The 24,780-nt window shown below is 46.3% G+C and overlaps 1 protein-coding gene across 4 annotated transcripts in view; it reads left to right on the forward strand.

The window, feature by feature from the left end:
- CAMTA1 (calmodulin binding transcription activator 1) overlaps positions 1-24,780 on the forward strand; it is a 692,042-nt gene that overhangs the window by 180,729 nt on the left and 486,533 nt on the right. For all 4 annotated transcript variants that reach the window (XM_053400464.1, XM_053400466.1, XM_053400467.1 and 1 more), the window contains exon 3: positions 8,546-8,613. In XM_053400464.1, coding sequence (XP_053256439.1) covers positions 8,546-8,613 — 68 coding nt within the window. The remainder of the gene's footprint in view (positions 1-8,545; positions 8,614-24,780) is intronic.

The following is a 24,780-nucleotide window of genomic DNA, read 5'->3' on the forward strand; positions in this document are numbered from 1 at the left end:
ATGAACTTTGGCTCTTTAAATTCCGAGGCCCTCCAGATGTCCTTTTCAGGGTGATTTGTTCTCATGATGCCATCAGAGTGCTTATAGGCAATACACCGTTCAATACTGTTTGCGTCTGCAAAAATGTCAGGGCGGACACATGCCTTTTTTCCAGTCAGTGTGCTCTCTGTTATCCTGTAACTTTTCAAGTTTGAGTTTCTCCAGAATGGGTTTAGATACGACAGACGGTAGACCCATTTTGTTTCTACGTGGATGGCAATTAAAGAAAATAATCTGCGTTCATTTAGGCTAACTTTGCTGAATCTACATCTTAACAAATTTGAAGTGGACTGTTGGAAAATCTCTCCAGGCCCCAGTAAGCTTTTAACTAGAGGGATTCCTCCCTCCCACCTAACACACAGTATTTTCTTAAACCATATGGTGTGTTCCACCTGGAATACGTTTCCCAAAAACTACAGAGGAAAAGCATAAGTAAGATTTTGATGTAAATTGATGTCATTTCCCCAAGAACCCTGAAGTAAACAAGTGTGAAATAATGCCCACTCTGGAGCAGATAAACCTGCTTATTACTATTTTGAAATCCTTTTTTGAGGTGATTTCTTGATTAGGTCAACCAAAATGTCACAAAACAGCATGGGAACTTGAGAGCCACCTGGAACTCTTCATCAGGCTAGGTGGTCAATAAAGTGGGAGACCTGGGAGCAGCAGTGGAACATGCCAATTGGGTGTCTGGGGTGGTGGGTGTGCCCTGGGCCCAGGGGCGAGGCCAGCTTCCCCTTGGGGGTGGGGCCAACTGGGGCAGGACACTCCGCGGGGCCTCTGAGGACTCAGCCACCCTACAGCTGAGGGGGAGGCAGCAGGAGGACCGTTTAGGGCAGTGTGGAGCCTGCGGGTGCCCAAGCCACTGCGTCACTCCCAGGAGAGATGTGTGGCTCGGGCGCACTGCAGGCCCCGTGGTGAGTGCTGCCCAGCATTTAGTCACCCCCCTCTGTGGTGACACCCGGGGTGGCCCGACCCCACTGCACCCCCTTCCTCCAACCCTGCCTGGGAGTGGCAGAACAAACCATGGGCTCCTGGTCAAGCCCTACATCTGCCCCTTGTGAACATTTTCAGGGAGAATGTAAAAGGAAGGGATGGGGCTCAGTCTCAGAAGCTTTGCAGGGTCCAGCTTTCTCCAAGGCCTGATGGACAGGAGAAATAACAACCACCTGATTCCTCCATCTCTGGAAATACAAATTCTAATGAGCCAACACAGTTACCTTTTTATTTAATTTTAAAGGCAACCACACGGTTGAAATGTGTTTAGCAATTTATTTTTATTTTTAGCTCACCTTTTCTCCCCAAGGAGCTCCCGGTGGTGTACATGGTTCTCCCTCCCTCTCCTCATTTAATCCCCACAACGACCTTGCGAGGTAGATTAGGCTGAGAGTGAGTGACAGGCCCAAGGTTGCTGCAGTAAGCTTCATGACTGAGTGGCGATTTGAACCCTGGTCTTTCCCAGGTCCTAGTCCGACGCTCCAACCACCATACCACTCTGGCTCTGGGGTATTGTTTATCTACCTCATGGTGCTTTTGAACATACTCTTGTCCTCTAGGCAATGTTTTATGGTGTCAAACGTCAATGCCAGGTGTCAAACGTAAGTTAATTATTATTATTGGGGGTGGGGGAAATGGCAGGGTCTTTTTTTAACGGTCCTAACTTTCCCATTATGTCTCAGTGTCAAGACGTCAGTAACTATTTCTGTCATTTGTGACTATTCAGGCTAATCAGAAAGCAAGGCCCCCCTTTGCCATTCACCATCCACTTACCTCCCAGGTGAGCTTGCTGAAGAATGGGTGGAATGATATCTTTAACCGTTGTTTTAATCGATGGCGCTAAATCATTCCTGCCATGTTGGAAGAGGGAAATGGCTTTGCCACCGTCTGGTATTTTTAAGTTGTATTGTTATTGATTGCATAACTGTGGAGCTGCTAGGTCAGTGAGCCTTTAAGAGGATTATCTCTTTTAAGAAAAAGTGATGTCGTGATGCCTTTAGGCTTTACGGAACTTAGGAGGCGCTGAAATAAATGTGCTGATGAATTGGCGGGATGACTTGGAAAAGCAAAATAAAATGAGGGGGGGGGGGTTTGAACCATTTCACGAAACCCTCCTTGAATTTCCTGTGTCACTTCTGCAAATGTTTAGGTCTGAATTTTGAGGTTTCCTGCCAGAGCCCAACTCCAGGATTAATTTAAGATGACTTGGTTTTGGTTCATCTGCCTTGGGACCCCTCTGCGCCATTCTTTTGTTGTGGGCGTCTCCTGCAACATGTTTTTTTTTATTCTGTCTTATTTGTTGTGCTGCCACGCTTTCCAAATTACTACCACATTACTGCTGTCTGGAGAGGCTGTAGAACAACAAAATCGGGACAAAAACAAGCTGGAACATCTTTAGCATCAAAAATTATGGGATTTCACCAGGAGGTTATGGGCAGACACTCCAAATGTCCCTATTTTCCAGGGACAGTCCTGGATTTACAGAAGCTATCCCAGTTTCTGATTTGATCCCAGAATGTCCCACTTTTCCTTAGGATGTCCCTATTTTCATCGGAGGTATGGAGTTGTGCGGCCCTGAGCCAAGGAGTCAAGTAACTATACAACCTTTAGGAGACATCTGAAGGCAGCCCTGTATAGGAAAGTTCTTTAATGTTTACTGCTTTATTATTATTATTTTAAATGTTGGAAGCCACCCAGATTGGCTGGGGAAACCCAGTCAGATGTGCAGGGTATAAAGAATAAAATTGTTGTTGTTGAATTCCTATTTTCATTGGAGAAATGTCGGAGGGTATTGAGGAATGTGCACTGATTGGCAGTGCAGCAGTGTGACCATCTCAAAAGCATTTGCAGACACAAGCAGTGTTGAGAGTGGGGTTGCGTGTGACTGCCCTGATAGCATCATGAGCCGAAAACCTTGTGGATGTGCAGTAAAGAGGCCATCTGGAGGTCCCCTTCAGCATCCGGTGACACAATCCCCTGGGAAACTGGCAGAACTCAAGACGTAGTTTCTGCTGCTGCTGGAGGTAGGGTTAAGGCTGCACCCTTTGGGTACATGATTCTTGTATTTTTCTCAATAGACATTTGCAGAATGGGGGGACTTCTCTGCTGGGTAACCATGTTGCTCAGAAGCCGTTCATTACGGCATCCACACAGCCCTAATAAAGCACAAAACACAGAGATCTGGCACCACGGGAATGCCCAGAGGATGTGAAGTATGAGCCTTAACACTAAGACTATTGGAAACAAGATATTTTTTGTGTCTCATTTGGGAATACTCTAATTGTATTTTGTGGCTCTGGCAGATGCCTGGGCCAGCTGGTTGGAGAAAAAAGTGTAGGGTTCTCTATCTGGAGTTGGTACACATAGGAAGCCTTTTGGATTTTTGTTTGAGAAAGACCGCTGCTTTTGAAACAAATCTGATCTCATGTTTCTGTTAGGCAGGTTCGGGAGCTTTTGGGTGGGCTCAAAAGAGACTCCAGTTGATAGTTGCAAGGGAAGGGAGGGATGCTGTTTCTATATCCAGCTCAGACTCTCTCTGGAACCTGCACTGGGATGTGATAAGAAGAGCTGTGGATCTTAAAAGGCAAGGTTCTCGTGGCACAAACTGTTCCTGGGTTGAAGCTGTTACTGGTGTCAGGCAGGTTTGGCCTGTGTGTGTCCCAGCTCCCTCATTCAGTTATCCCATGGCTGAATGCGATAGACTGTGTTAGGGCATAGCAGTGCTTGTATTCAGGGCCCGGTTGGCTGAGGTGGAGAGCGGGGAGCCTCCAGACCAAGAACAGACCCTACAAGTGTCACTATTTTCCAAGGATGTCCTTGATTTAGAGCAGCCGTCCCGCTTTCTGATTTGATCCCGGAACATCTCACTTTTCCTTAGGATGCCTCTATTTTCACTGGAGAAATGTTGGAGAGTATGGAGTTAACTGACCCCTGAGCTGTCTGAAGGCAATCCTGTATAGGGCAGGTTTTTTTTTTATAAAAAAAGTTTCTTGTTTTATTATGTTTTTGTATATGTTGGAAGCTGCGCAGAGTGGCTGGGGCAACCCAGTAAGATGTGTGGGGTATCAATAATAAAATTACCATTATGGAATGCGACGTCTCTATTTTCATCGGAGAAATGTTGGAGGGTATGCAAGAGCCCCCCAGGGAGAGCTCGGACTGGCTGGATGAAGAAGAGCAGTGGGTGCCTGCCTCCCAAAAGCCCCCCCCCCCCCCGGGAGGGCTCCACAGCTACCTTAGAGCCTGGAGCCTGGTGGTGGAACACTGAGGAGCAGTCAGCAGAAGGGGCGAGCTGGGAGCTCTTAGAAGCAGGAGATCTGAGCGATTGAGGGGTGTGTGCAGTGCTTTTTTCCTAAAAGAATGTTTAGGGGTACTCTCATTTTCCCACTCATATTGAAATACTGCCCCTCAATGAAGCCAAACTTAGATTCACAAAATGTTCAGGGCTCTGCATACCCCTGCGTCCTCCCAGAAAAAAAGGACTGTGTGTGTGTGCGCGCGCATTTCACCTGGTGCTGAAATGACTTCAGAGCAATCCAATACAATCTATTGCAGCCTAAATGGATGGCCCCTCCAGAATTTGACACACACACACACACACACACACACAGAGAGAGAGAGAGAGAGGGGGGGGGGATTTGTAAATCTCTTTGTGCTTTGCTGTTCAGAACTGAAATAGATGACCCTTCACACTCATGCAATACTGTACCATACAATACTTGCAGGCCTGGGGAAATAAATAAATAAACAGGGGGAATACAGTGGTACCTCAGGTTACATACGCTTCAGGTTACAAACTCTGCTAACCCAGAAATATTACCTCAGGTTAAGAACTTTGCTTCAGGATGAGAACAGAAATCGTGCTCCTGCGGCGCGGCAGCAGCAGGAAGCCCCATTAGCTAAAGTGGTGCTTCAGGTTAAGAACAGTTTCAGGTTAAGAACGGACCTCCGGAACGAATTAAGTTCTTAACCTGAGGTACCACTGTATTGTGGGGATGTGGGGATGAATTTTGTTCCACATGTCAAATTTATGAAGGAGAGGGAGAATACTGGGGGGGATGGGGACGGCAAGCCTTGTGGGGAGCTTCGCCTCCACCCACCCGCCTCTCTCAAATATTATGCAAGATAACTATGTTCAGAACTGGAGCTTCTGAGCTATACTGACATGAAACCACTTGTTTCCAGAGACTCAGACTCTGTTGCTCGTTGAGGGATGGGACCTGGCATTCCCAGGCTGCAGCCCTGTGCATGGTCACCTTAACCTAGCCGAAGCTGCAAGGCAGGGGTGAAACTAGGTTTTATTTCACCCGGGTCAAAGACACCCCTTCCCTGCATTTGTGTGCTCTCACACACAGGCTGAGAACCTCAGTGGCACCCCTCTGGAGGCTTCACCCGGGGCAAAAAACCTGGCTGCAGGGAAGTGGAAGGCACAACTGGAAAGCCTTACCCTGGTTGGCTCCTTCTTGGGGGCAGGATGAAGAGAGGGAGCAAGGAGGAAAAAGGAAAGGAAAGGAAAGAAGTGAGGATCAGGGAATGAGAGAGAAAGAGTTCAGCAGCAGAGTAGGAATAGGGGAAATACAGAACAAATTGTGTCCTGTATTGAATCAATACAGGATATAGCATTTTATACTGAAATAAGGGACAATCCTGTATTACACAGGTCAGGGGGTGGCGCTGTGGTCTAAACCTCAGAGCCTAGGACTTGCCGATCAGAAAGTCGGCCGTTCAAATCCCCGTGACGGGGTGAGCTCCTCTTGTTTGGTCCCAGCTCCTGCCAACTTAGCAGTTTGAAAGCACCTCAAAGTGCAAGTAGATAAATAGGTACCACTCCAGCAGGAAGGTAAACGGCATTTCCATGTGCTGTTCTGGTTCGCCAGAAGCTGCTTAGTCATGCTGGCCACATGACTCAGAAGCTGTATGCCGGCTCCCTTGGCCAATAAAGCGAGATGAGCGCTGCAACCCCAGAGTCAGTCACGACTGGACTTAACAGTCAGGGGTCCTTTTACCTTTAAGGGACAATCCTGTATTACACAGGTCAGGGGGCCGGGCAACCTGTCTTGGGGTCCACCTTGTGGAACACACTCCCTATGCACATAAGGCAGGCCCCGACTGTGGTGCGTATAGCTGCCACCCCAATGGATAGCTGGCCCTACAGAAATATTTTAATAAAACGAGTAAACAACATGACAATGCTGGCAATTCTATCTGTATGTCATCCAAGTCGGCGAACAGATACCCAATTAGCTTCAGAAAGGGGGCCGTGGGTTGCTGCTTCTCATTTTGGGTGTCCTGACTGGGATTGTTATCTGTGTGTGTGTGGGAGGGGGGAAGGGGAAGAGTCGCCTCTTGCCTTGCAAGGATGAAGGATTAAATCTCTTACAACACTTACCGGTGGCGATTTGTATTTTGTTCTCACGCCTGTTGACATGAAAATGTGTCTGTGGCTTCAGAGAAGCAGAGATGTCCATCAGCGTAATTGATGGATCACCGGCGTTTTAACCAAGCCGTTTAAATCTGCACATTATCCAAAAGTCTCAGCGCCTGCCCCCTTATTGAGATGTCGGAGGAAAGCTTAGCTCAGAGGCCCCTCTCACAGCTTCCCTTTTCGTTCCCGGTTACAGTAAGCCACCAGGAACGGCAGCCGCAAAGCACACTTATCGAGGGCGGCTTTCTGTTAGCTCTCTCAGCCCATTGATTAAAAATGGCACCGCTCACTCAGTCAACTGAAGTTTCAGTTGATTAAGCTGCTCGTTAGAGTTAGGAACCCTGCAAAGAAACAATTTGTCTTACTATAACCTTTCCCCGTCCTTGCAGTATTTTGCTTCTTCTGGCTGTTAATTATTCTCTCTAAACAAAAAAGGCTTTTCATTTCTGAGCAGCACAAAGGAAGTGTACAGAGCAGAGGATTGCACAGTTTAAATGTCAGCTGGGGCAGGTCTGGCTTGATTTATGTGGAGGGTGGGGGGCCAGGCAGGCGGAGGAAAGGCAGAGTCCCCATGGCATCTGGGGCGAGGAGCAAGCCATATACAGTGGTACCTTGGGTTAAGAACATAATTCGTTTTGGAGGTCCGTTCTTAACCTGAAGCACCACTTTAGCTAATGGGGCCTCCCGCTGCTGCCACACCACCGCACAATTACTGTTCTCATCCTGAAGCAAAGTTCTTAACCCAAGGTACTATTTCTGAGTTAGTGGAGTCCGTAACCTGAAGCATCTGTAACCTGAGGTACCACTGTACATGTGAATTAAAGGGATCAAAGGGGGTCGCATGATCTGCTTCAGAGGGGGCCCCTTGGATTCAGTTCCAGAATTGGAGTGCCCGTTTCGCCACTGCTCTCTGTTCCTCCTGTCCTCTTCCCTTTACCAATGGTAGCCAAGGTGTTGCCCCCCAGACGGTGTCCAGGAACAATTTCGGGGGAACCACATCGTCTTCCCCACTTGACATCATGGCAGCGCCTACCTGCAGGCTGCTCACCTGGCAGTGAGGGGAAAGACGCAGAGGAATGGAAGGAGCCTGTTCAGTCGTGACAAACCACACACCTGCAGTGCGCTCTGTTCAAAATTTGGAAATAGCAACTGAAATGACCGAGGTCTCGCTTCCACTTTGGAATGAAGATCAGATAATCCTGGGAGAAACCAATATGAGAGACCACGGCGCGCGCACACACACACACACACACACACCCCCTTCTTAGTCTGCTCTTTAGGCGAAACAATCAAACAAACATACCAGGTTTCCCTAGAACAGTTGTCAAATGTCAGCGATCAGACCATCGCCATCATCAGGTTCACAATCTAAAAGACATGACACGAAAGGAAAAGGTGTTGGGAAGCAGGAGGAAAGACTGCAGACTTGGGCGCCATTTCTTGGTTGACGGGATTATTTTATTTTCTCACAGAATTTTATTGGTCTGTGACTGTGATAAATAATTCTTCCCTCCCTGTCGTGACCAGCTGGAGCAGGAAAGACTTCAAGGACAGGAGGAGCCAAAGGTTGTCTGTTCAGAAGTTATTTTGAATATGTATTTTGAATACTTTATAGCCTGATTGGCCCCCAAAGGAGCTTACAATGGAAGTGTGTTCAAGGGTGTAACAAGAAGGCTACATGGGGAAGGTTGAATGTGGCCAACCCTTCTGGTGTCTGGTTGTTGATGTCCCAGTCCCCAGCTCTGGGCTCTGCTCTCTGGAGGGAGGGGGTAGAAGGGGCTGCGGAGGCTTTGGACTGGATTGGTGTGTGTGTGTGTGTGTGTGTGTGTGTAAGGCCTGGTGAATGATCAAGATGCAGAGTCATGATGCCCCACTCTTTGGTGATGTCAAAGTCCCCGACAGCTGATGATTTGCCGCGATCCCTGCTCTCATCAAGAGAAACGGTTTTTAGAGAAGTGAAAGCACTGATTTTTAATGGTTTTTCTTTTCATTTTCTCACCATTTGTGAGATGCTTGTGCGGTGCAATTAATAAGCTTCATTCACTCATTCATAATCTAACCCTCCCCTGTTTTTTCCTCTTTCAGGAAATTGCTGCATATCTAATAACATTTGAGAAACATGAAGAATGGCTAACAACCTCCCCTAAAACCAGGTAAGATTCTCCAAAAAGCCCTCCTTCTTGTGAAAATGCCCATTGATCTATTTTGCTCCTGATTTTACTTGACTGGCTAAATCAATTCATTGGTCACCCAGTGAAGGCAAAAGGCAGGGAGGGGCTCGATGGGGTGGGGGCCAGGCTGCAGAAGAACCAGCAGCCCACCAAGTCATGCTTGATAGCTTGTGACACCAAAGTCTCATTAATTGACTTAATGAGTATTTTATTGAATGAAATCAGACTGATTAAAACCAGGCCATCTGCAGTCTTGACAGGTGGGGAGGGGGGAGGCTGAAACCTGATGGCTTAACGTTTAATTGTTTCTGTTGAGAGGGATGGATTTCGAAGGCTTGGCTGAGCGAAGGGGTGTCGTCTGCTCAAGTCCGCGGCGTTCCCAATTGCTGCAAACCATTTTATACCAGACAGCAAAGGGAACCAGAACTGAAGGGAAAGTTGTGCGGGTGAATCTGAGATTGTCTGTTGTCCTGTTGGATTAAGCTTGCTGCGATAAGACCCTAACACCACCAGCCCCAGCCCGCTTTCCCAGGAAAGGCCACAACTGGAAGACCCGTTGTATACACTTTAGGTCGTAATTGCTACAAGGTCTTCCAGCTTTTAGGATTGTAGTAATTTTGCTCAGCCTCAGCTACAACAAATGAGAACAGAAGGTGTGTTTTCGTGCAGCGCAAAAATTGTGGACATTTTCAGTAGGGTTGAGAAGTATGTTGGGTTGGGTTTTTTTTAATCTGGTTGTTATTATTTTTCTTAACTCTATTCTCTGCAAAGTTTTGTGTTTCGGGAAGGCTGTTTTGGGTCATTTTCTTTGGGCCATAGATGTTACTGAATTACAGGCCTTCTTCAGAATGACAGGGACATAGGCTTATTGGAATTAAGGGTGACTTGAGAGCTCCTCTTGATAGCTCCACCACTTTCAGAAGTCCAGGAATGGTGGTGGCTCATGAGAGGGCCTTCTCTGCAGCAGCCCCTAAGTTGTGGAACTCCCTCCCCCCAGAGGTGCTCCTGTCAATGTCACTCTTTCCTTCTCGTGTTATGCTGAAGAGGCATCTCTTCACCCTGGCCTACGACATCTGAGATACGTATTTTAGGACCCATCCCATTCTCTTGATCATAATCTGTATTTTTTTTAATTGTTGTAACCTGCCCTGGTGCTTTGTGGTAAAGGGCCATCAAGAGATTGAAATAACAACAGATTAATGACACAATTTGGGAGGCGGGAGGTAGAACATCTCCCCTTCCATTTCTTTTTGCTCTGTAAGGAATTGCAGTGAGATTAACATTTGCAAATAGCTGACATTTCAGCAATATTCAGAGGTTGCCATTCAAAATGTGGAATTTAAGTTCCGTTTTGAATATGACGCTTTCATCTCGAAATGCGAATCTTTTCCCTAAGGTACATTCTGTTACATTCAGGGGGTCTTACGGCCAGGTAAGCATGTAATAAGAGTGTCATTTTAGAGGGACATCTCTGAGTGTATGTCAGATTCAGAAGTTCTGCGGCACTCCAGCTATCGCAAGGGGCCAAGCACAACTGCCTTCCAAACTCTTGAAGTGTTTTCAGGTATTGAAACTGGATATCTTCTGTCAAATAATCAGTGAATACGGTCAACGTGATTTGTTGCATATTAAAGTGTCAGAATTTGCAGTGGGGAGCATTGGATTTGCAGTGGGGAGCAAGGGATAGATTAATTTCAGCTGCAATGAGTTTAACCATAGGAGCTAACTCCTAGGAGCTGTGGGGGCTCCTGCCCCCACAATAAAATATTTGAGGGGGCCAGGCCGCCACAAAGTTGATAGGGATTCCCATTCAAATGCTGTGTGTGCACTGTGTCCTGTGACCAGTTATGTGGGGCAGGCCTTACCTTGGCCCCCGCAATATTTTATACAAGTTGGCACCTCTGAGTTCAGCATTTATTATTTGACACATTTTATAGCCAACTTTTCTTCCATGATAGAACTCAAAAGAGCTGGCGTGGGGCTCCCAGAAAGCTTCTCATGTAGCTGCTGACCAGGCCAATTTTTGAAGAAAAACAAAGAGAAAAAAATAGGGGTTACGGAGGGAGAACTTCCGCTCAAAGACACAATAATTGTGTTTGTGAAACCTCCCATTCCAAGCCCAGTTCTGAAACATCAGAAATTTTGGAAGCATCAGAAATTGGGGAAGAGGAGTGGACTGTCCAGATTGGAGCCTTGGGCAAGGCTTGGTCTTGCTGTCCTGAGAATGCCCTCATTTGTTGGGGTTTTGTACAGAGCAAAATAGTATTCCCAAATTCAGGGATAGGTGCAGAAGATCCCAGCTCGTAGGCAAACTTGTGCTGGGGTCCTGCTTGCAGGTTTCCCATTTCGGCACCTGGTTGGCCACTATGAAAACAGGATGTTGGGGTCCCCCCCAATTCTTTTTCTCTCTCCACTCCCGAACCCCATGACATGCAAAAGTGACGCAAGTCAAATTCCATTCTCTTTACTTGCCTGTTGCTTGGTTTGACATCTGATTCCTTGGCAATCAGTTAGTCAGGAGGACAAAATTTTAGCAAGACTCGAGAACTGCTGTTTGGAGTAACACATGGTTGTTGTTGTTGTTTAGTTGTTCAGTCGTGTCCGACTCTTTGTGACCCCATGGACCAGAGCACGCCAGGCACTCCTGTCTTCCACTGCCTCCCGCAGTTTGGTCAAACTCGTGCTGGTAGCTTCGAGAACACTGTCCAACCATCTCGTCCTCTGTTGTCCTCTTCTCCTTGTGCCTTCAATCTTTCCCAACATCAGGGTCTTTTCCCGGGAGTCTTCTCTTCTCATGAGGTGGCCAAAGTATTGGAGCCTCAGCTTCACGATCTGTCCTTCCAGTGAGCACTCAGGGCTGATTTCCTTAAGAATGGAGAGGTTTGATCTTCTTGCAGTCCATGGGACTCTCAAGAGTCTCCTCCAGCACCATAATTCAAAAGCATCAGTTCTTTGGCGATCAGCCTTCTTTATGGTCCAGCTCTCACTTCCATACATCACTACTGGGAAAACCATGGCTTTAACTATACAGACCTTTGTTGGCAAGGTGATGTCTCTGCTTTTTAAGATGCTGTCTAGGTTTGTCATCGCTTTTCTCCCAAGAAGCAGGCGTTCCTAAGGTTGCGTTGATGCCAAAAATAAAAGGAGACCCTGGCACAGTTCCTTCCAGTAGGCAAAATGGCCTCATGAGCCATTTACTTAAAACAAGGGGGTTATAGCTTATATATAAGTTTATGTCCCATTGTGTTTGATAACAAGGTTGGTGACAGGCTATGAAGTTGTGTCGGCCCCCTTTTCAAATCAGCAGGGATGTGTTGAGCTCACGCTTGGGAACCATGGCAGGCAGGGAGATGGGTGCTCCGGTCTTGCTACCTGGGAGACTTTAACTGGGGACTCTGTGGATATTCTTCATGCAAACCAGATGCTCTAACACTAATCACAGCCTCTCCCCCTGGCTGCTTGGGATAACTCAATGGCTGCAGGTGCTCTCTGCCCTGGGACCTTGGAGTGGAGTGCAAGCAACGAAGGCAAATTGTAAATAAATAGATTTTCAGCATAGCCCTTAATTCTCAACTCTGCAGCCTTGAGTTGCTCCTTGCCAGAGCACCAGTATACAAGGGAGGAAGCTGTCCGTGCAAGCATAGGATGGCCTGGGCCAGGATCAGACCCCAAGGGCTTCATGCATGGAGTCTGCCTTGCCGTTTTTCTTCCGACTGGTGAAGGATTTCCACCCTCTTTCTGTCTCCTCTCTCCCCTTCCCTTCCTTTCTGCTGAACAGCAGCCAAGGGTGGGAAATGCCGTTTCCTGACTTGAGAGTTATCGTGAAAGCGAAAGCAGATCATCCCGACCTGGTGCCGAGTCAACCTATTGAACGATCCAATGTTCTCTTTTGCAAAGTCGGGGGGTGGGGTGGAAACCAGCCGCAGCATTAAAATGTCTGATTATGGATGTATTTGCAGAAAGAGTTACTCCCCCTCCTCCCCGCAGCACCCCATAAAACTTTGAGGGTTTCTTTAGTCTGCTGAAGGCAAGGCACAAAAATAGCAGGATTTCTATTAATATTACAATATCCTGCTCCTTTGCGATTATACTTGAAAGCCCTGCTGTCCCGGGAGAAGGAGAAAAAAAGACTGAATGTGTGCGTTCGTGCCTGTGTGTGTGTGTGTGTGTGTGTGTTGTTGTGCGCACAATTGCTGTTCAAGGACCTTAAATTACTTGTTTGAATTTGCTTTGGAATTTATATAATATATTGAAATTAATTGCTGCAGTTTAGTGCTGAGTTCATACAAACAGGCCTCTTGGTATTAAAGAATTAATGACATTGATCCTGCACTGGACTGGAACATTCTTTTGGGTTGTTTCTCTCCCCCTCTCCCTGCCCCCACTACTAATTTTGTTTGAGAAAATTAATAAAAATGAATTGCACGGCCGTGACAGTTTCATAGAGTTTCTTAATAAAATGATGCATAATGTGAGCTGGAAGGATCCCTCTTGCAGCCGCTGTAGGTTCTGATATTATTATTATTTTAAAAAACCAAACATCCGCCCCCCCTTGCTGTTGGGGTGGCTCAAGAGACAATTAAAAACACAATCTATTAAAATGATTTCTAAATCAACACAACACCAATCAGCGGAGAAAATGATTGTGGCGGCAGAAACATCTACCAAAGCCTGTATGAGTAGCTATCCTCCAACAAACAGCAGCTGGATGGAGAATGAGAGAGCCTGTGTCTCCTTTAGAGCCCCATAAGGAGGACACCACCACTAAGAAGGCCCCGCTCCTTGCAGCCTTCTGCATGACTTTACAGAGTTTCCCCGATTTGTAAATGAAGTTTGCAACATTAAGAAATAAACAAACCGTCCATAGTTAAAGCTGTGGGATTCGCTTTCACAATATTAAGTGATGCCAACGACATCCAAGTGATGCCCACCAACTTGGATGGCTTTAAGAGAGGATTAGACAAGTCTACTGATGGCTACTAGTCACAATGGCTATGGTCTGCCTCCACAGCGGGAGACAGCAATGCTTTTGAATACCAGTTGTTGGAGACCATGGGAAGGGAGAGGGCTCTTGTGCTTGAATCCTGCTTGAGATTTCCCCGCAGCCATCTAGTTGACCCCTGTGAGAACAGGATGCTGGACTTGGTGGGCCATTGGGCTGATCAAGCAGGCTCTTCTTACATCTGTTTGTTAGTTTCTTCAATTCTGCATGTGACTTAGATTTTATTCACACTTTCTGTACCACCCTGGTATCTTTTGAAGGAGGCAGTTAACAAATATGTTATTGAACAAGCTAAGGAACAGCCTTGCTGGTGGGCCTCTTGGAAGCAATGGATCTTATGGATCATTGCAAGGAGGAGCATACTGAACTACACAGACCTTTGGTATGATCCCATAAAATAAGAATATATATATATTTATATATTTTTCACAAATAAAATACAATTAATCAAAGATTTTCCCATACACATTCACTTAAAAAGTCGACTTCCCTCCCTCCCTTCCATGGTTTTCTAATGGTTAACTTCTGCTGCTGCATATTATAGTTAATCTATACCTTCTTTTCTCAACTTTATTCCCAAAATAACTTTTACTGCTGTATTTACACTCCAAACCTGCTAGCAAACTTAGCTACTCTACAAGTCCACCACATATAAAATGTACTTTCTAGTTATTTGCATTGGGCCCTCCTAATGGATGGTGGAGGAGGGCGTTATTAGAGCACAAGACCAACAGGCTTAGAGGGTAGGCAGGAGACATTCCTCAGGAAGGTTCTGCAGAGGAAATTGATCTGAAACGTGACAGGCCGGATCTTGGGCTGCAGATCTTGTGCCAGAAACCCAACCATATTTCGGTGATAAATGACTGCTATTATGAGATTGCTATCCGAGATCTGCTATCTTAAATCCTTGCTTCTGATTGCATCAGCTTATTGCTGGAGTGAGAACTGCTCTGCTTGGGAAGTGGTAACTAAGCGGGGTGGGGTGGGAATCTATGAGAATAACTGCAGGCAAACAAGGTCATGTGACAGTGCTAGGACCATTATTGTGTGGAAAGCGACCTCCATGAAAATGAATGGCGCAAGGCATCCAGCCCCACACTGACAGCCATTGGGATTTCTGTTGATATCATCAGGATAACAAGAACACCAACACCACCACCACCAACAACAAATGGGTTTTCCACCAAGATATGGGAGGACTGTAGTGCCAGAAATTCCCATGGTGGTTCCTTTGGGGTTTTCCTTTTGGTTGTGGTTAGAAAATATGCTAATGCATTCAACTTGAGTATTATTAAAACTAATTAAAAACTAAATGCCACATCAAGATAGATCAACAAAGTACATTTCGCGATGCGTTCTCCTTGATGTTCCCTCCCTTGTAATCTCATTTGTTTGCTTGTTGTTGTGGTTGTTTTTTAATTGGCCAGCTAATCTACAGCAGAGCTGGCAGTCATTAGCATGGCTTGGGTGGGGGTGGGGGGCGGCGGCAGCAGCGAGGAAATAAATGAATACATGAAATGGTCGAGAAGTACAGTAGCATCACAGGAATCTGGAATACTTTGCAGTTTCTACACAAAATCGTGGAAATTAATTAGGCGTTCTTGCAGTGAACAAAAACGAGATTGGGGGGTGGGAGCCGTGGGGGGTGGGGGTGGAGATGTGCTTTGGGCCCCACCAGGTTCCTTGTCACGACTAATTTTGGGAAACATCAGACAGCTCCTCATTCTCCAGCTTCCATGGTGTATATTCTTCAAGGAAACAAACAAAAAGGCCTTCTGTTGTTGTTTTTTGGGGGGGAACTAAGTATGTGTGTGTGTTGTGTATGCACCCACACCCACTTGTAACATCCAGTAAGATGAGCCGCTTGTATAAGCCTTGTGTCATGCATAGCATTAATTAAAAGGCCATAATATTCTGAAATCTGCCACCCTCCATCATGCACTTCCTCTGGGAATAAGCTCCACAGAGCAAACTGAGTCTGCTCCTCCATGAATCTGCCTACCAACACCTACCAGCCAGGATGTCTAAACCACTGAGCCTCATGGGCTTGCTGATTGGAAGGTCGGTGGTTCAAATCCCCGTGATGGGGTGAGCTCCCATTGCTCTGTCCCAGCTTCTGCCAACCTAGCAGTTCGAAAGCACACCAGTACAAGTAGATAAATAGGTATCGCTCTGCCGGGAAGGTAAACGGTGTTTCTGTGTGCTCTGGTTTCCGACATGGTGTTCCATTGCGCCAGAAGTGGTTTAGTCATGCTGGCCACAGGACCTGGAAAAGCTGTCTGTGGACAAACACCTGAAGCGAGATGAGCGCTGCAACCCCATAGTCGCCTTTGACTGGACTTAACCATCCAGGGGCCTTTACCTTTTCCTCTTTTTTAAAACCTGTGTACTACTTCCACTGCTGAAGGTAGCAAATGGCTCCGAATACCAGTTACAAGGGGATATATGAGTGGGGAAAGTCCTGTTGTTGCACTCATGTCCTGATTGTGGTGGGCTCCACTTTGCAGCGTCTGGTTGGCCAGCGTGAGGACAGGGTGCTGGAGTAGATGGGTCTTTGGACTGATCCAGCTGCTGCAGAAATTTTCTGATGCTCCTTTTAGCAGCCGGGCAATATCAGTGTTATGGGACGCTGGTGGCACTGTGGTTTAAACCACAGAGCCTAGGGCTTGCCAATCAGAAGGTCAGCGGTTCGAATCCCCACAACGGGGTGAGCTCCCATTGTTCAGTCCCAGCTCCTGCCAACCTAGCAGTTCAAAAGCACACCAAAAAGTGCATGTAGATAAATAGGTACCACTCCTGCGGGAAGGTAAATGGCATTTCCGTGCGTTGCTCTGGTTTCGCCAGAGGCAGCTTAGTCATGCTGGCCACATGACCCAGAAGCTGTCTGTGGACAAACGCCGGCTCCCTCGGCCAATAAAGCAAGATGAGCGCCATAACCCCAGAGTCGTCCGCAACTGGACCTAACAGTCAGGGGTTCCTTTACCTTTACCTTTAAGATCAGTGTTGCACCGACACCAGCCTGCCAGCAATTCTTACAGCCAAACTTGCATCCCCAGCGAATTCCTGGTACACCAGTGGAGGGCCGTGATAAGATACCCTCCAATGTTACTTAGATGATAATAGGGATATTCTATTCTATGATAGTATCATGGTTGGTTAGTTATATTTATTGAAGTCCCCCCCTTCCCCACAACCCGGGCTTCCCTAATAACTTTTGTACTTTAAAAAAAATAATATTTCAGAGTATTTTATATTTAAAATGGTAGAGTGAGGAAAAAAAGAAAGTGAGTGAGTGAGTGAGTGAGTGAGAGAGAGATAATGAAAAAAAGAGAAAAAATAATGTTACATTACCATACATTAATATGCAGGTTTTTATATTCTTATTTTCCTAATACACAAATGATTGTGGGTAACTTAATATATTCTGTGTAAACCCATTCCAAATGTCATTGTATTGATCCAAAGAAAGTTTGCATATAACTTTCGTACTTGACCAGGAGGAAATGCTCAAGCAGTGATACTGATGTGGAATAGAATGTCCCTATGTTCATCTGAGGAATGTTGGAGAGTATGGGATCCTGGAGGTACTTAAGCCTAGGTCTTACTCTCAGTGGGTGAAGGAAGCCCCTGTGTTGTCCTTTTGACACAGCTTTTGATCTGCATCTGCTGCCGCCTTTGTTCTCGTGGCCCTGGGGGTGAACATTTGTGTGAGAGAGACAGAGTCTTGTGGCATAGTGGAAGCTCAGGCTGGGGTGCATTTCTGAGTCTCTGTTCTTAGTCTAAGGGCAGACATGCTACCTGGGTGCTGCCCTAGAGCTCTCCAGTAGTGTCTGCTGGCTCTTCCTGGTCCCGGCATGCACTAAGGGCTCTGTGTGGGGCAGGCTCTCTTCTTTTGAGGGGGGTGACACCCGGGAGTTAAGCATGCCAACTGTGTACCAACTCATGCAGATGGGTGCATGGGCACATTAGTAATCGGATCTGGGCCTTTGTTTACCCCACTTCATCCCTTGGGGAAGCAATTGTGGGCTTTTCATTGTGGGATGCCACTTCTGACACCACTTGTTGCACTCACATTACTACAGACAAACCCTCCTAGCCACTCTGTCCACACCCACCTTTTGGGCTTGTCTTGTCTCCACCTTGCAAAACTTCAGCTCAGGCAGGGCACAGCTGGCTGTTTGGCTAGAAAGAAAGGTAGACATGTGGAGGACTAGGAGCGATTTCCTTCACAATTCATATTTGCCCCCTTGCCATTCATTCGTTTGGGCCCACACAACTGCCTCCTGTCCTCGCTTCCTCTAAAACATACCTGTGTGTTTGGGGAGTCTGCACCAAGGAAGTTGCTGTGTAACATTTCTAGGCAGCAGGAGTTGGCAATGATTAATATTTCTGAAACCCCAAAGTTCTGCGGCACTGTACTCTGGCGAATCAATAGCAATTTACATGCGGTGTCAGTATCTATTTGTGGTAATTTAGTTTTACTTCGGCTACCTCCTGGTTTTATTTTTAGCATTTTAATTTCCCTCTGCCAGCTTTTAGGAAAACAAGAGTCACTTTCTTTCTCCCCCCCCCCCCGGCAGACAAGGGCTACTGGATGGGGGAGCCGCCTTTCTTCCTGTGATAAATTCTCACCTAATAAATCATGAAGCTTTTCGAATGGCCCGATTCCTAAGAAAGCAAATGTGCACCTCTCCCCACCTTCCAAAAACAACCGGCATCTTTTGTTGGTGGTCTCAGGGGAGACCTTTCCCTTTTGTGTCTTTTCTCTAACTGGTGCAAAAAATGGCTTTCTGAAATCCTTGCAGAGACAGGTGTATGAGCCCTGCTGGAATTATGATCTCTCCCCTAATCCCCTTCCTCTTCTTTTGCACTGGGGCAACTTGGAGACTTATCCTGTTTGATTGTGGGTAGCAGGTTGGTGGCTTTGCCGGCAAGGAAGAGATGTAGAAAAGAGACGGAAGAGAGCCAGTGTGGTTTGGTGGTTCGAGTGTTGGACTAAGACCTGGGTTCGAATCCACACTCAACCATGAAGCTCACTGGGTGACTTGGGGGCCAGTCACTGCCTCTCAGCCTAACCTCAGGGTTTGTAGATGGTCATAGAATCATGGTGTTGGAAGGGACCACGAGGGTCATCTACTCCAACCCCCTGCAATGCAGGAATCTTTTGCCCAATACAGGTCTCGAACCCACAACCCTGAGATGAAAAATCTCATGCTGTAACTGAGCTACCTCAGGTTGTCGTGGGGATTAAATGAGGAAGGGGGCGGGGAACCACGCACACCACCTAAAGCTCATTGGAGAAAAAAGTGGGACATAAATGCAATAAAGAAAGAGAGGAAAGGGATTTTGTGAGGTGGAGGGGGTGGTATTTTAGGGTCGTATGGGCTGTGGTCTAAACCACTGAGCCTCTTGGGCTTGCTGATCAGAAGGTTGGCGGTTCGAATCCCCACAACGGGGTGAGCTCCCGTTGCCCTGTCCCAGCTCCTGCCAACCTAGCAGTTTGAAAGCACGCCAGTGCAAGTAGATAAATAGGTATTTCCGTGCGCTGCTCTGGTTTCGGTGTCCTGTTGCACCAGAAGTGGCTTAGTCATGCTGGCCACATGACCTGGTAAACTGTCTGCGGACAAACGCCAGCTCCCTCGGCATGTAAAGCGAGATGAGCGCCACAACCCCATAGTCATCTGCGACTAGACTTAACTGTCAGGGGTCCTTTACCTTTTTATGGGTGTGAGGAGGAGGTTAACAAATGTGAACTGGATCCTGGAGGCAGGAGGTTGAGTCAGAGGCTCAGCTTGTGTGATACCTGGGGTGTTGTCTGAAAACACTGAAGCACTATTCATGAATTCTGTTTTCAGTGTTTGATGGTAGTTGTAACATCCAGGTGAGCCAGGAACCCACAGGCAGCAGTTATAATTTTGCAGATTATAATGGCGACACTTCTGACCTGATGTCAGTGTTCCTCTTGCACAGCGGTATCTGTTGCATTAGGGAACCGCGGCTTTTGGACTGACATGCCACCATGCTACACTAAATTTAAAATGTCAGGAAAGACCTGTATGCCGGGATACTGCTCCAAATTTTGTCACGTGAAATTACAGCGAAAAACTCCCATGATTTTCTGAGTCAACAGGGTTGCAGGTGGATTTTTTTTCTGGCAACAATGAACACGGAAATTATTGCTAAACTTCTACCAGACTCTAGTAGACTTCTAGAAATGGCTTTTATGTTGTGTGGAACATCACACATTTAACAGGTGAAGATGGAATAAAGTGCCATCTTAGTGCAGCCTAAGTCTCTCGGTTGTATAATAAATGCTACTTTTTAATTCCTCTATTTTTTGTTGATTGGATGAGAGTAGGGATGGAAGGCTCTGTCAGTTTTGGTTTGTTCCACTTTCTCAGTTTTTCAGTGTTAAATTTATTTCACATGTCTGTAGGAAGTTACGTTTGTTTTTGTTTTTTCAAATCCCCATGAAAATTCTTCAGAATTTCTATGCAGATTTCTCCTAATAAACACAGTTCTGACAAATAGACACATTTTTGAAACAATTTCTCTTAACATAATGCATTTTTGTATTCATTGTTATGCGTGCATTCCTCGAACACGTGCCTTTTTGTAAACTTTATTTGGTTGCAGAACTGCATCACATAGTTCAGATAAGTGCATTTCTTTTAATGCACTTAACTGGTTTTTCCCCCAATTCACATAATTTACCGTATTTTTCGCTCTATAAGACGCACCAGACCACAAGACGCACCTAGTTTTTGGAGGAGGAAAACAAGAAAAAAAATTCTGAATCTCAGAAGCCAAAACAGCAAGAGGGATCACTGCGCAGTGAAAGCAGCGATCCCTCTTGCTGTTCTGGCTTCTGTGATAGCTGCGCAGCCTGCATTCGCCCCATAAGACGCACACACATTTCCCCTTACTTTTTAGGAGGGAAAAAGTGAGTCTTATAGAGTAAAAAATACGGTAAATTTCTCCCCCATCCTTAGAAGGGAGCACCATCTTGCCTTTCTCCTCATGCAGCAAAACACCTTGGGGAGGCTGCATCTGTTGAGACATTATTTAATCAGCAGCCCCTTTGGGACAGTCACGGAATTGCAGAATTTGAAGGGACCCCAAGGGTTATCCAGTCCAACCCCCTGCAATACAGGAATCCTGCCCACAGCTGTCCCTGGGTGGGCTCGAACCACCAACCTTCTGGTTAACAGCCAGCTGAGAAAACAGCCGAACACTACCAGCGTCTTCGCCACCACCCCCATGACCAAAATTTGGTGTAGAATCATCACCCTTATGGAAACCCCATATGGACATTGACTCAATGCCTTTTGGAGAGATGGGTGTCTACTGGTATTCCAGAACCTTTGCAGTATATTAATTTTGCAGTATATAATTAATAGTAAAGTTAATTGATGAATTATTCATTTTTTTCATGTAAAAATAGGAGCAATAAATATTAATAACTTTTTTTTTTATTAAGGGACTTTCCATTTCCTGTGTCATTAAAGAGAGATTAACCAAAAGTTGGTTTTAAATGAAGATTGAAAACAATTGTGCTGTTGAATTAATTTACAGTGTTAAGGCCGTTATGCCGTGATCATAACTCCTTGCTTTGGAGAGATTCCCCTCCCATTGACTGGATTAGTAATATTGGAGGCGGGGAAAGAGAGCACTGTGAGGATCTACGGAGCATTCCACTAAACTACAGAGCATTCTTTGGGTGTTTCCAGATGCAGTTCTGCCTTAAATCAGTAGACGAGGCAAATGTGGCCATTTGAACAGGCCAGAAACTGTGGAAAGGGGAGAGAACCACTGAGATTGTTTGCTGAAGTGCAGCGCACACATCCTGGCATTGCAGGTGGTTGGACAAGACAACCCTTTAGGTCCCTTCCAAACCTATGATTCCGTGATTCGAAATCCCTTTCAAAACAGAGGGCCACTTGTGCTAACAATCTTGGGTGAGCAGTAGGGTGCTGCTGCAAATCCAACTTCTTGGACTGTCTAAGACAGATGTTGGATCTCCACTCTGTATTAGACTGGCTAAATTCTATTTCTCTTCCACGTTCACTCCTATACTAACAGGTTTTTTCTTTGTGAGTGGAGAGAAGTGGATCATAGCTGCTAACTAGCGGCAGCTAGACTGGTGACCAAGAGTGGCAGCCGGGACCATATAACACCGGTCCTAAAGGATCTTCATTGCTTCCCAGATCACAATTCAAAGTGTTGTTGCTGACCTTTGAAGCCCTAAATGGCCTCGGCCCAGTATACCTGAAGGAGCATTTCTACCCCCATTGTTCAGCCTGGGCACTGAAGTCCTCCTCCGAGGGTCTTCTGCAGGTTCCTTCACTGCGAGAAGCGAGGTTACGTACAGGGAACCAGGCAGAGGGTCTTCTCGATAGTGGCACCCTCCCTGTGGAACACCCTTCCTTCAGATGTCAAGGAAATAAACAACTCTCTGCCTTTTCGAAGACACCTGAAAGCAGCCCTGTATTGGGAAGTTTTTAATGCTTGATGTTTTAGTATGTTCTGATATATGCTGTTAGCTGCCCAGAGTGGCTGAGGAAACCCAGCCAGATGGGCGGGGTATAATTAATAAAGTTATTATTATCATTATAACCATACCCTACTAATAATAGCGTGGAGGTAAAAGGTAAAGGGACCCCTGACCATTAGGTCCAGTCGTGACCGACTCTGGGGTTGCGGAGCTCATCTCACTTTATTGGCCGAGGGAGCCGGCGTACAGCTTCCAGGTCATGTGGCCAGCATGACTAAGCCGCTTCTGGAGAACCAGAGCAGCACACGGAAACGCCATTTACCTTCCCGCCGCAGCGGTACCTATTTATCTACTTGCACTTTGTGCTTTCAAACTGCAAGGTTGGCAGGAGCTGGGACCGAGCAAAAGGCGCTCACCCCGTTGCGGGGATTCGAACCGCTGACCTACTGATTGGCAAGTCCTAGGTTCTGCGGTTTAACCCACAGCACCACCTGCATCCCAATAGCCTGGAAAATCCTCACATTTATGGGCTTCTGGGATAAGTAGCAAATGGCTCATTGAAGGCTGCCCGGAGGGAGCCTGATTCCTGTTGGTCTGTCGGTCCAATACCCCTTATAGCTTTGTTTCCAGAAGAGGATGAGCTGGACGGAAGTGGTATAATGGCCTTGGACTGAAAAGATTCCTGTCGCATGGAAGTCCAGTAGATTTGGAAAGCCAACAATGAATCCTTTCAGCAGCTCAACCCTCTTCCCACTTTGTTTTAAAAATGGCCTTAGAGCAGGCGCTCCTGAGCAGCCGAGATCCGTTCATTGTCTTAGACGATTTCATTTTGACTGTGTTTCCGATGAATTATTCAGCCAGGCGGCAGGTGAGAACGGGCTCCCCCGGACGGCTTGTTTTATTTAATATCTGGCTGGTAACCGAGGAGGAGAACAGCGTCGCAGTGATAGACAAGAGATCTGCTAACTTCGGCGTGGAAGGAGATATCCGTGTATCCTCATATGGGGATTTAATTGGTACAGATGTTGATATTTCGGTTCTGCTGTGTAAGACAGTTTGTTGAACTTAGGAGGCGGGCAAAGGAGGGGGGGAATTTCTGAATTGCTGTGGTTTTTGTTTTTTGAAGAGGTATATGCCTAGGTTGTCTTGGTTTGTGCATGAGAGAGAAAGAGTTATTTAGGAAGCAGGAAGTTACTACATATTTCTGGAGCAGCTGTCGGTTCCCTCTTCCCATTTCCAGTCATTTAACTTTTGAGTTGGCTCTGCCTTCTGCTCAGGTGGGTAATTTGATACTCCATACCCTCCAACATTTCTCTGATGAAAACATCTCTCCTCTTCCTCCATCAACATCATCATCATCCTACTTATACCCTGCACATCTGACTGGGTTGCCCCAGCCACTCTGGGTGGCTTCCAACACATATAAAAACACAAGGAAACATGAAACATTAAAAAACCATTCCCCAAACAGGGCTTCCTTGAGATGGTTTGAGGGTTGGATAACTCCATACCCTCCAACATTTCTCTGATGAAAATAGGGAGGTTCTAAGGAAAAGAGGATCAAATCAGAAACAAGGGCAGTTTCTGTAAACCCAGGAATGTTCCTGGAAAATAGGGACACTTGGAAGGTCTGGACTTAATAGTCTTACATAGGCCCCTCACTACCACCACCCTTACAGGTCGCCCTGTGTACCATTTCAGTTGGGTAGCACGCAAGTCATATTTCTCTACTTCCTCACCAACCACCACCATTTCAACCCTGTTGGCAAAGAAATGGAGGCCAAGGCTTTCAAAGGCTACTAGCCATGCTGGCTACCCTCTGTGTCTGCGGTCAGAGGCAAGCAATGCTTCTGAATACCAGATGCTGGGAGCCGCAGAAGCGTTGAGCATCCTGATGCTCAGGTACTGCTTGCAGGTGTCCCATTGTGGCATCTGGTTGGCCACTGTGAGAACAGGATGCTGGGCCAGAAGGGCCTTTGACTGGATCCAGCAGGGATCTTTGGATGTTCTTATCTGATCATCACAGGACCACCATAAGGACGACAGGAATAAAATGGGGTTTGCCTCTGCAGCCCTGATGGCAAGTAAATTTACTCAGGAAGAAACACTGGGTGGGTTTTTGTTGTTGTTGTTGTTTTGAGGAAAAGGATGACATGTGCTTCAAAAGTAGAACAGCGTGGGAACTGAGAGGCAGCCTTCCTTCGAAATTTGCACTCCTTCAGGTTTTGCAGGGCAGTTTTCTAGCTGAGTAATGGGTGCAAAACATGCACGCCCTAGTGTGGAGTGTGAATAAAAATGCATATATTAGTGAATACAAAAATGAATTCTATTGCGGCGGGGGGGGGGATATGCTTTTTCGAATGTGTATATTATACAAAATTGCATACAGGCAGTGTATATTAGGAAAAAATTACAGGGAAATGCTGGTAAATGTTCGCAATGACTTTTTTTTAATTGCAAGCTCAAAATGGGGAAAACTGAATTTCAGATTGAAAAAATTAGAAACTGAGAGAAACTGAAACACCTTTCAGTAACCCTGTACACACCCAGCTCCCCACCCTGTGTAAGATATTTGTTGTTGTTTTTTAAAATATATATGCCCATCTGGTGTTTTTTTTTTTTTTACATTTTAAAGAAAATGTCTGGGGTTGTT

The sequence above is a fragment of the Podarcis raffonei genome, chromosome 8, assembly GCF_027172205.1.
Source record: "Podarcis raffonei isolate rPodRaf1 chromosome 8, rPodRaf1.pri, whole genome shotgun sequence".
NCBI classification, from domain to species: Eukaryota; Metazoa; Chordata; class Lepidosauria; order Squamata; family Lacertidae; genus Podarcis; species Podarcis raffonei.